Source organism: Salvia hispanica, chromosome 5, assembly GCF_029641045.1.
Source record: "Salvia hispanica isolate PSC_SH4W2 chromosome 5, Shi_PSC_v1, whole genome shotgun sequence".
In the NCBI taxonomy this organism is placed as follows: domain Eukaryota; kingdom Viridiplantae; phylum Streptophyta; class Magnoliopsida; order Lamiales; family Lamiaceae; genus Salvia; species Salvia hispanica.
In genome coordinates, this window is record NC_142696.1 from 32,601,356 (window position 1) to 32,613,591 (window position 12,236).

Here is a 12,236-nt window from a genome sequence, read left to right on the forward strand (position 1 = left end):
GTTTTAGGATGTAAGGACTGCAATTAATTTACAAGGATGTCATTTTTAGAAAGACCAGAAATAAAAATTGTGTTTAGACTTGAGGTAGTACTATTTTAATATGGTCCAATATACTCCTACTTACCCAATGAATATAGATACGTATATGATTAATTATCAATGACCTTATTACATGGTCTATTAAGTTAATACTTCATCAATCTCATTTTAATCGGACATAGATTTTAAAAAATGTAAATAAAAATAGATCAAAGAAATTAGTTGAATATATTAATATTAATATTATAATAAAATGTAAGTAAAATGAGTCAAGTGGAATGTGAGTTTGACTACCAAAGATGTTGGAAATGAAATTAAAATTATCAAGAGATAAACTAAAAAGAAAAACTGACGTAGAAATGAAGATAAATAGGTATTAGTATTTATTGGGTCAAACGATCATTTATAAAAATATACGGACTATTATGAGAATGCTAGTACTTTAGAAATTTTAATTTTATTGTGAGTAGAATTGAATATAAAATTAAAATAAAATTAGATACTGGTTACAAAATGCAGGATATAGTCTCAAGTGCAATCTATATATAGTAATTGAATTTAATTCGTATCAGTGTTATTCACATAACGTCTGAGAATTTGAAAACGGATATCCCCACTTCAGAATTCATCAATCAAAGGTCATGAATCCACTTTATATTTATCAATAGTCTTCCCCATTTATTCTTTAACAAAACATGTTTAATCTGCATCAAACAGTATAATACATCACACCATTGTTTGTACTATAACAAAAATAAAATAAATCCCTTATATAATTTGACAGTGTAATAATCTGCAATCAAAAAATGGCTACCATAATCTCACACTATAATCACAGTCATTTGACACAATTTTAGCTTTGTCCTTCAATGCATCCACCGCCACGTCACATTTCACCTTAACGCTGATTTTCCAAGTTTTAACGGACCCCACTTTAATTTTAACCGGCACCTTCGCTCTCACTACAAACGGAATATTCCCTTGGCTCTGCTGGTTTCTTAACGACGCCTTAACGGTGCCCCCTAGAATTACCCCTGATCCCGTAACCGCCGGCCGCAGCTCCGTCACGTTCTTCTTCGGCTGGTAAAACGCCGGCCAAACGCCGTTACTCAGCTTAACGTCTTCGTAGAACACGTTAATTGCGCTGCCTTTCAAATAATAGATGCCGACCTTGGCGTTAGGGTTCTCCGCCCTGACGGTGACGTCGAATTCCGGCGAGATCGGCGCGGCTGTTGTCAGATTCATCCCCTTGATCGCGACGCTACTGACCGCGAATTTCGGCGATTTGAATCTGAAGACGAGGTAGAGCACTCCGGCGGATATCGCGGCGGCAATTACGAGGAGAGCGAGTGCGGAGAGAGTGAAGCAGCAGCAGCTCCGCCGGCTCTTTCCGCGGCGCGTGAGGGCTTCGAACTTCCTGGCGTTCTCCGGCGGCGGATAGCGGAGGATCTGCTCTCTCGGGATCTGGACGACGTAGGTGTCCGGCGGAGGCACCGGTTTCGTCGGAAGAGGATTTGGAGGTACAGGATACTCGCCGGAGTCCTTGGCGGAGGTCGCTGCGGATGAGGAAGACAGAGCGTCGGCCGTCGCCGGATGAACCCGTGCATCAGTCATTCTCGAGCACTGTACTAGCAATTTTGTGAATTGCAATCAGAATATAAGCAATTTTACACTTTACAGAGAGAGATGAAGGAGAATTCGCTCAGCTAGTGTGTGCTGTGTGTGTTTTTGAAGAAGCAGAAGAGGGTGATTTGTGTGTAAATGTGAAACGCGTATTGTTTTAACTTTTAAATTAAACAGCTGTTTCGTTTCAGATTTAATTTCTATTTTCTTCTCTCTTTTCTATGTTGAAGAAAAAGCCTTGATTATAGGGAGATTTTTTAATATGAATAATGATTTACAAAAGAAAGGATGTTGAAACTTATGTTGGTATTAAATGTTTGGCAACACATTATTTGCATTATTAATTATTAGAGACGTGAATATGTGAGTTGTAGATTTTTGAGAATCACCGTTTTGAAAAATATTTATTACTACAACTCTATAAAATTTTGCTATTGTTATTAAAGAATCAAAGGATCTTAGCATACGTTTAATGTCTAAAATTATTTTGGCATCGTAAAATATAACTTCACATTTCATCAATCAAAAACATTCTCAAATCAATTACTACTCCTAGTTAGAAATATACAGAAGAACTTTATTTAAAATTGCTAATCAAACAAAAGAGAAAAATCCAATTGCAAATCAAATAAAGGTGGTAATTTGACTGAGCTACACTGGGGTAGGGCCTCAATAAATTTTAAAGATTATAAATCTGAGTTATTTTCCTAAATTTATACTGCCTTCGATTTTCCAAAAATAAAAACTTTGAAAATGACAAGAATTTTAACTAAAAAAATGATAATATAAAAAAAATGAAGAGAAAAAAAATAGAGTAAGTAAGATATATGATGAGAAGAAGTAGTTGAATTAGTGTTATTAGATCGTGGGTACATTTCCTAAAACGTAAAGTTTCTATTTTAGAAAATTAACCAAAAAGGAAAGAATTTTTATTTTTAAGGAACGGATGGAGTGTTTTAGATTTATATTTTTTAAGAATATATTAATAAATTAGTGAAGTTGAGTTGTGGCTAAATACATGTAGAAAGGACCACAAATTACCAGCCCCTATTACATATAGATTGTATGTCTAAGAAGCCAAAATCTTATAGTGTTCAAAAAATAAATGAAATAAAAGTAAACATGTGTTGTACTAATTGATACTACTATAGTTAATATGAGCACTGGAATAAACACATCAGGAATTTTGCATCGAGCTATAGTGAAGCAATATATACAATTTTTACAAGAAAATAGTTTGCAACTTATAGTTTCCCTGTGAAAACATAATCATCTTTGAGATTAAATAATTTGTAGGAGTTCACATGAATCATGAGTGATATTTGAAAGATGCACACCTGTTTAAATCTTGAACAATAATTCCTGAGAGGATTGAAGTAAAGGCTGCAGCTCTTTCACTCCGGGAATTAAGATGGATGATAATGTCCAAATTGATTGACAAGCTAATTAAAAGGTTTTGGATGCACAATTGAATTGATAGGTTAATTGAGAAGAACAAGTCTTATATGATGATATTATCAAGAAAATTTCTTTTACTAATTTATGTTGTGAGGTAGTGGAGTCTGTCACATTTTCAAATACAATATTAAGTGAAGATTAAGTCAAGTCTCACCTTGGATTTTGTCAAATTTCTCAACTTGTTTTTCTGTTCTTCATCTTCACACTTTCTGCTTGGTAAACCTAAAGTGATATTGTATAGTATCGTTAGTTATTATAGATACTCCATATAATGCAATCTAAGCATGCAAAATAAAATAGATTAAACTAAGATATACAATGCGAAATAATCGTGCATCAAATAGTATATTAGTTGAAGTTATACATTTGGGGTGCGCTAAAATACATATAATTCTTATTACAGATCTACAAACAATTACTAACATTTTATGCACTTATAATTACAAATTTATATATATGTAATGAACTGCCCCCTAGTAAAGTACATTATGCATATAAATGTTGATTATAAGGGATAATCTTTATATGTACAAATGCATACAATGTCATTACAAGTTCATAAAATGTTCATGGTTACTAGTTCTATAATAAAAATTGATTATCAAATTATTACAATCCTATACATTTCAAAATCAAACTTATCAAAATTAAATATTATGTATTCAACAAAAAATGCACTATGAACATTATATGATTGAAAATTCGAGAATGGAATAAGAAACTCATATAATCACATCCTCTATATTATTTTGTATTGTTTCCCTAATAAAAAGTACTCCATATAGTATTAATTGGATCAAATGTCATTTAAATCTTAAATGATTTCATAACTATAGGATGATTACTTGAATGAACTATAATGTAGATTAGAACTTTATTATACTCTTTACCCTAAAAATAGTGTGGGAAAAAAACATGATAACATAAATTTCAAAAAATTAATTTAAAACAGTAAATATCTAAAATTACTATGAAGAGATTTAAATGATCTTATTTTAACTTGACACACCTATATCTTATTCAAATCGGAACCATTCATATTTTATACATTGAATAATTCTCATCTGTATCAAGGTAAATTTTGATCAATTGCGTAACAATGTCATATTGACTACTGTACGTAATTACTTTAATTTGGGGTGATTTTTAAAATTTCTAAAATTAACTACAGTACTATAGATTATTGAATTAAATTGGTGGTTAGTACTTATTGATTTCTAAACGGCTATCTCAAATTCTGTCCCTGTAGTTATATCTCAAAAGATAGAGTATAATAATCTTTGGCGTTCGTATATAGTGAATATATATAAAGATGATTGGTTATGAGCTAGCAAAATTAATAATACTACTAGTATTGAAAACGATGCTTTCGTCATTTCGTGTAGGGGACTGCCAAATGACATAAAATAGATGAAATTAACATTCCCTTGATTGGGCGTGAAATATAAAATAAAATTGAATGGATGTCAAACAATCTATATTTAATTACTCCAATATTGATTTGGTTGATAGAGTAATAGGAAACAGAACTAGATTTAAGTGGTTTAATTTAATTATATGGGAAAAATTATACGCAAGTATTGATGCAAACATAAGCACCATGACATACGAGATCATTATAAATTTATTGATTAATTTTTTCCGACTAATATTTAATCCACCTTCCATGACTGATTCTATCGGACCGGCCTCGTGCAATATTATATTTTTACTATAATACATTTATGTCTCAAGTTATACATGCATTTATATAAGAACCGATAATTGCCTGAGAGGAGAGTGGTTTCCAGTTGTTTATTCTATTACAAAGTCACAATTATGAAGTTAATTAGAGTATGAAACGAAATTCACATTTTTTTTATTATATTTTATTTTCTCAAGTTGAATTTTCAGTAGTTTTGGTAGGGGTTGTTGCAGCCTTGTAGACTAAATCAATAATTCCGATACTACTTGGGTTGTGACATGCATAATTACAATAGTAGTATTAGATTGAACAAAAGATTAGTTTTCTTCAACTTGACATATACTACTTTAATTTCGTTTCCCACGCCACCAGATTTAGCTTTGAATTGGTTGCATTGTACTATATGTTAGAAATTCAGTAACAATCAGCTATAAGAAAATTTAGGATTTTGCTTCATTCCACATGTAATAAAATATTGGAAAGGATTGACATGCCATTATTTTATTGTATAGTCATATATGGGTCTTGTTTTGAAAGAAATAAATAGCAGCAGTAGTCTTTTAATTGCTATACAGCCCATCTATGACCAATTTAATCCTGCTAAAATTGTAAAAGTGGGCCATAATTCCAGTTCAATTATTGCTAAGTTTATGAAATTATTGGTTTACCAACAATTTTAATTTTTCGGTGGTATACTAGTACTACTTGATATCGAGAATTGAAAGAATAAATGAATATTTAGTTACTTACAATTTTAATTTTCGCATAATTGAGCTTTGATATAAGGCTACAATACAAAGCATTTAGAACTGAAATGAATGGTCTACAAACAATATACAAGAATAAATTTTGATCCTTCTTCAATGCTAATCTCACTTATGCTCTTTAGCCCAACTGAATAATGAATATCAGCTACACAACTACTAACAAATTGTAATTAATCCAACTTCAAAACACAAGCATGCCTCTGATCTCTAGCCCACCACCATCGAAGAAAGCTCTTCGAAAACCATCTTCATGTCGGGCCGTTCAGCAGCCGGAAGGGTGCATTTCAGAGCAACGTGAAGCATGTCATCAAGAGTTTTCGGGAGAAGGTTCTCCGCTCCCAAAATATGCGAGTCAAAGCACTCAGCAGCCCGATTCTCCACAGCCATGAAGCTCACCCATTCCGCCAGATCAACCACTTCAGGGTTGCCTGGGATACTTCTCCCGGTCAAGAGTTCCAGCAGAATAACACCGAAAGCATATACATCACTCTTCATCGAGGGGCAAGGTTTGCTCGTGCTGGTGAATTCAGGTGGCAGGTATCCTAGCGCGCCTGCATTCAGCACCTGCTCAGCTGTGCCCGCTGTTGTCAGCAGCCGGTGCAGGCTGTAGTCTGTCAAGACCGCGTTTTTATTGGGAAGTTCGATCAGGATGTTGGTGGATTTCAGGTTGCCATGAGGTATGGCACTCTCTGTGTGGAGGTGAGTGAGGCAGCATGCCACATTGATCGCGATCTTCAGCCTTTCATCTAGAGACAAAGGAGGGAGTGTTTGGGGAGCTGTTCCTGAAATGTAAAACAACGCATTATAGATTCAAGATTTAAGCTGCATTTTCATGAAACGGAAGCACTTAGGCCGGAGTATTTTTATAACCGTGAAGATAGAGCGCCAAACAAGGAGCATCGACGTAGTTGGATATGATCAGCTTCTCATGCTCCTTTGGACCCCAGTAGAATCCCTGCAGAGAAACCAAATTTGGATGCCGTATACTGCCAAGCTTCTTCGCTTCTCGAGCAAACTCTTTTCTTCTTTTCGCTATTCCTTCTTTTAGCAGTTTCACTGCCAGGACATGGCCTGAAGAAAGCACGGCCTTGTAGAGTGTCCCGTGGCAGCTCATTCCCACAGGCTCTGCAGGCGCGGATGATAGCTCTTCGGAGCTGAACTTTAAGGAGCTGTCAAAAAGATGGAGGTCTCCTGCCAGTTTTTCCGGTGAACAAACCCTCAGTGCACTTGGATGCTCCGATAGTTGCTGGAATTTTCCAGGCGACGAGTCACCAGATGATGCCACTGTTGCAGGAGAAGCCACCAATTCAGTTTTCCTCGTTGATTCTGGATTATCAAGATTCTTCAATCCCTGCTGCAGAGCGGATAAGTTGGCTTGTTGCTGCGTACCTGATTCTACTGCAGTTGAGGATAACACTGTAAAATACAAGTTATTAACCACATACAGTTTCAAGAGAATGATGATGAATCACGGTTAAAGAATATCCAAGCAGTTTGTACGTATACCTTTCTTCCCACCAGTTTCTGTTGAGGCCGACTTATTTCTTTCACGGTGGACTCTCCAATAAATCATCACAGTTAGTATGGCTATCACCAACACACCACCTACAAGGCCTGCAATGAGGGCGGCTCTGATCGCAGAACTCATGCGAGAACCATGGCCCCTCATACTTAGGCTGTCACCACCTTTTGGTGACGAAGCAGCCTCATTTGGGACAACAAGCAACATGTTTCCAGGATGGAATGATGAAGATGGGAATCTCTGCAAGCTTTGTGGAACAACTCCAGAAAGATTATTGTAAGAAACGTTGAATACTGTCATTGTGTTTGGGAGGTCATCAGGGATGGCGCCTTCAAGAAGGTTGTTAGACAGGTCAAGATACACCATGGTACTGAACCTGCCCAACTCAGGGGGCAGTTGGCCTGTAAAGGAATTGTGCGATAGATCGAGAAATAGCAGGCTGTAATTCTGTGGGGTCAGTCCATCCGTAGGTACCACCCCAGAAAAATTGTTCCAGGACAGGTTGATGTCAATCAGTTTGGTGGAGACAAACAGGCTAGGAAGTGAACCACTCAACGTGTTGAAGCTAAAATCAACCACTCGTAGCTCAGGATATGTGGCGAGCACAGGTGGAAGAAGGCCTTCCAACGAGTTGTTGGAAATTCTGAATGAATTGAGCCTCAAGAACTGAGACGTTTGATTTGGAAAGGATCCGGTCAGGTGATTGGAGCTTAAATCTATCACTTCGACATAGTTTCCCCAGCTCTGAGCTCTCGAGAAGTTCCCCGAGAACATATTGTTACTGAGATCTATGACAGCACAATGTGCAATCCTCAAAGGCAAGGGCCCAGAAAGGCTATTAGAGGATAGGTTTAGATATCTCAGATTAAGAGAGGTTATACTTTCAATAGGACCTGCAGAAAAGCATATTTAAACAGTTTAGATTTGAATCAAATTATCGAGAACTAAAACAAAGAACTTTAGTCATGCTGATTAGTAATACAAGGCCCTAAAAGCTCCTGCACTTTCCTAAAAGCTTCTTTTCTTTGGAAACACTTTTCTAAATGTGACTTTCATGACAAAAATCCAACTCAACTTTATGAAAAAAGTAAAGGAAAGCAAAGCTATCTAATTTCTTGACCTCAATCAGATTATGGTAAAAGTTCATCTTCAACCAAAAGAATGATTCCAAAAATCTACATACCTTCAAGCTGGTTATGGCTAAGGTCCAACTCAGACAAGACCATTGAGCTCCCTTGCAAGAGGCCCCCAGGCAATGATCCTGACAGCTGGTTGCCGCGAAGTCTGAGAACTCGGAGAGAGACTACAAGACTGAAAGAAGGTATTTTTCCAGTTATGCGATTATCACTGGCATCAAGAACCTCTAGGCTGTCCAAGTATGGTATCCCATCATGAGGGAAGAACAGCTCCCCTGTCAAGTTATTACAACTAACATTGAGGTGGCTAACCGATGACATGAAATCGGGATCAGCAGTTCCCAAATCCAACGGCCCCGAGAAACTATTGCAGCTGAGATCAACGTACACCACACTACCTCCTAACTGGCCCAAAAGGCTCATCACATCACCCACAAAAGCATTAGAATGGAGATCTAAGTACTTGAGCTTCTTCAGATTAGCAAAACCTGAGGGGATTTCCCCTTCCATTTTGTTCAATGAGATATTAACAAGTGCCAAGCTTGGTAAACTTGTCAACTGATGAGGGAGTGAGCCAGTAAACAGATTGCTGGAAAGATCCAAATTCTGTAGGGATTCAAGCAGACCGACATCTCTTGTGAGAGTTCCGGTGAAGTGATTGTTGGATAGCGATAGATTTTGGAGCATCCGGAGACGGGAAACTGTAAGAAAACTGAATTCTCCGGCTAGGCCTAAATGGTTGAGTGATATTGAAGTGACATGGCCAGTGCTACAGGTGATGCCATACCAGTTCTTGGGGCATCCATCTGATTCTAATGAGTTGGAATCCCATGAAACAAAATCTTTTGTTAAGGTTTCTGTCTGAATTCCCTTTTTGAGTTCTAAAAGTGCATCAACCTCTGATTCTCCTACTGCTACTTCTACTAGGATTACTAAAACAAACCAGATCAACTGCATTATTGGTTTTGAAGCTATGAATACACAAAATTGAGAGAAGGGAATGCACAAGATCACAACTTTCAAAAAAATGGCAAAAAAATTCAAGAATCTGAGCAACAGATAATGAAATCTAAAATCAAAAGCACATTATAGCAGAAAATGCAATCACTCCAACACATGAATTGACAACAATTCCAACTAAAAGTGGTGCTTATTTGCATGATAGTGAAAGGGGCCTACATCTCAAGAAGAGAAGTGAGACTGATACTACCATCACTCAAGACTAATTGCAACATGATGACAGGAATAAGCCTACAAAATCAAAATAAACCCTCGATTTAATTTATTAATGAGAGGAAGAAATGAAATGAAAGCCCTTTTCTTTCCCAATAATAGAGAATAACTGCAGAAAGAGGGTAGCGTGGGGCATTTAAGAGAATGAAAGTGACAAGAGTACAGCAATGGCCAGCTTCTCAAGGGCAGTGGTCAATAGCACCAACATTTAGAGAGAGAGAGAGAGAAGTGGGAATTTGCTAAGTGAACTCTCACTGAGTGTGTTTTTGAGTGATGCACGACACTTGTCTCTGTCTCTCTCCCACTCTCATCGCTGTGTGTTTGTTCTGGCATGGTTGTTGGGGTGTGGTAGATAGATTCAATTCAAGAAAACAAAAATTGGATGGGTCAGATCCAAATGGGTGTTGTCGCACTAGTGTAAAAATGTGATTTTTAACCAATCTCCATTACAATGAGACAAATTCTATTAGCCCCACTAAACTAATTAAGAATTCTTGCAGACTGGGAATTCACTTTTTAAACTGCCCCATTAGTTAATGATGGAATGGGATCTTAATAAAAGTCTTGATTATGCGATACACGAATTGGGATTTCATGGTATTTATATCTTTTTGTAGAAATTATTCCACTTTTTTATATACTCAAGTTTACGCCGGCGGAATCATGTATAAAGGTAATCACATTTAGAATCATTTTTGTAAAATATTTTTGCTCTTTTCACTTTTTCAATTTTAAAAGCAAAATTGTATATTGACTCTATATCCACTGTGTGTTTCGTTTATACTCCCCCCGTCCACGAAAATTTGTCCCAGTTTTCTATTTCCGTCCGTCCCCCAAAATTTATCCCATTTCACTTTTACCATTTTTAGTAGTGGACCCCATATTCCACTAACTCATTCTTACTCACATTTTATTATAAAACTAACACTTTAAAAGTAGGACCCACAATCCACTAACTTTTTCAACTCACTTTCCATTACATTTCTTAAAACCCGTGCCCGATCAAACCGGGACGAATTTTCGTGGACGGAGGGAGTATTTTGATTTTAGTCAATTTCTCACTTTTTTTTTTCTTTTGTTTTCTTCTTTTTTTTCTTCTTATTCTTCTTTCTACTTTTTTTTTCCCCAAAATGTAGTACTCCTCCTACATTTGAAATCTAATTATTTTTTGTTAAAAAAAGTGAATTATCGAAAAAATCATGAAATTTGGTCGAATTGCTCAATTCCACACATTTCAGAGCTAGCGTAACTTTGACGGTTTTTTGAATTGTCCCATGAACTCGAGGGAGAAACAATGTGTTATGTGACAGCCGAAAAATATAATTTCAAAAAATGTCGGTTCATTAGAATATTCATTTTTTATTTTTATACTTTTTTCTCCTTTACCGGTGAAAACCTCATGCTCTAATCTAGGACATAGTCAGGAATTGATTTGAGGAAATATAAAAAATACATTATCAACAAATTTTAAAGTATTGAAAAGGAACATTTAAAGAATAATTTAAAATATATTTGTAATTAAAGAAAAAAATAGTATGGATAGAATTTTTTGAGGGGGTGGGCATTTGTCCCTCCAATGCTTATGTCTTGTGACTTTACCCATGGGCCATGGCCCCCAACCCTCTACCTCTGTACAAGTCGACCTATTTAATATACTACAAGTAGATAATAAAAAGATATGTTTCCAGAAATTAAATCATTTTCATTTATAATTGGAAATATAAGACTGACTGAAACTTCTGAACGGTCAATTGAATCAGTGGTAAATTAAATTGTTCAACTAAATCTAATACTACTATTATTATTTTATTAATGACTTGGTACAATTAAGTCTATGATTGGTATGAATTTTCAAATTGAATTACTTCCACCGTCCCACTTAAAATGAAACATTTGTGAATCGGCACGGGATTTTATGTAGTATTGTTTTGTGAGTTAATGAAGAGAGAGTAAAGTAAGAGAGATGAAAAAGTAGAGATAAAGTTGTTTTCATTTTAGGAAACGTTTCATTTTTAATGGGACAACAAAAAAAGGAAAACGTTTCATTTTTAATAGGACAGAGGGAGTATTAGATTACCTATCAATTGAAACCCTAAAATTGTACATATACAAAATACAAAATTAAAAAATGTAATGTAATTAAAATTACTACTTAAGTTCTATAATAATAATAATTTCTTAATGTCAAAAAATTATTTCCCATATTTAATTAAATCAACCTTCAAATTAGTAAAATAATAGTATGAATGTAACACTTTGATATTGGCCTAAATTTTCTAATAAGAAGACCTAAATTAAAAAGGCCAAACTAAATGGGCATGGACTTCAGTTTAAATAATCAAGCCCTAAATTTCAATAAAAATAATTACGTATGTCCTAAAATCACGTTGACATGGATACAATTAGGCATCCGCATCTCTGTCTCAATACTGTCTCATCCCTTCACCATTCATGGCTCCATTGTACTTATCACTCAATCTCTTAACTAAGAAAAAGCACATGCATCCCTCCGTCTCTTAACCATTTCATCTTTTAACTATTCATTCAATTTCATTTTTTTTATTTTTATTTCCAACAAATTCAATTAACATTTCATTGAAATATTAAATAAATACTAATAATTCATAAAATCATTAAAAATCACGAAAATTACAACATCTGAAAATACGAAAAATACATAACTGAAATCCGTATAAGAGGATCTCCAACCATTCCACTAAACTCAAACTTATTTTAGTGTAAATCTCACACTAAATATTGATTTTACTCCAACC

The 12,236-nt window shown here is 35.3% G+C and overlaps 2 protein-coding genes across 3 annotated transcripts; both read right to left on the reverse strand.

Moving 5' to 3' along the window:
• Positions 1-663: 663 nt before the first annotated feature.
• On the reverse strand, positions 664-3,148 carry LOC125186965 (NDR1/HIN1-like protein 13). The gene is made up of 2 exons (XM_048083455.2): positions 3,000-3,148; positions 664-1,662 (listed from the first exon to the last, which is right to left on the reverse strand). The coding sequence occupies exon 2, from the start codon at positions 1,651-1,653 to the stop codon at positions 850-852; it is 804 nt and encodes a 267-aa protein (XP_047939412.1). The 5' UTR covers positions 1,654-1,662; positions 3,000-3,148; the 3' UTR covers positions 664-849.
• Positions 3,149-5,586: 2,438 nt separating this feature from the next.
• LOC125190384 (Leucine-rich repeat protein kinase family protein) lies at positions 5,587-9,826 on the reverse strand. 2 transcript variants are annotated; one of them, XM_048087678.2, is made up of 4 exons: positions 8,277-9,826; positions 7,078-7,986; positions 6,442-6,969; positions 5,587-6,353 (listed from the first exon to the last, which is right to left on the reverse strand). In XM_048087678.2, exons 1-4 carry the CDS (start codon positions 9,184-9,186, stop codon positions 5,779-5,781), a joined length of 2,922 nt encoding a protein of 973 aa, XP_047943635.1. In that variant the 5' UTR covers positions 9,187-9,826; the 3' UTR covers positions 5,587-5,778. The 2 variants fall into 2 exon arrangements, with proteins under 2 accessions (XP_047943635.1, XP_047943634.1); XM_048087677.2 differs by having other exon boundaries at positions 6,442-6,987; positions 8,277-9,825.
• Between the last annotated feature and the right edge of the window lie 2,410 nt (positions 9,827-12,236).

Bases quoted from the DNA above. Each gene is read 5' to 3' on its own strand.
- LOC125186965 (XM_048083455.2), bottom strand. From the start codon at position 1,653: ATGACTGATGCACGGGTTCATCCGGCGACGGCCGACGCTCTGTCTTCC.
- LOC125190384 (XM_048087677.2), bottom strand. From the start codon at position 9,186: ATGCAGTTGATCTGGTTTGTTTTAGTAATCCTAGTAGAAGTAGCAGTA. The intron at 6,988-7,077 runs GTATACGTACAA...TGTATTTTACAG, and splicing joins AGAAACTGGTGGGAAGAAAG to TGTTATCCTCAACTGCAGTA. The intron at 6,354-6,441 runs GTTATAAAAATA...TTTACATTTCAG, and splicing joins TTTGGCGCTCTATCTTCACG to GAACAGCTCCCCAAACACTC.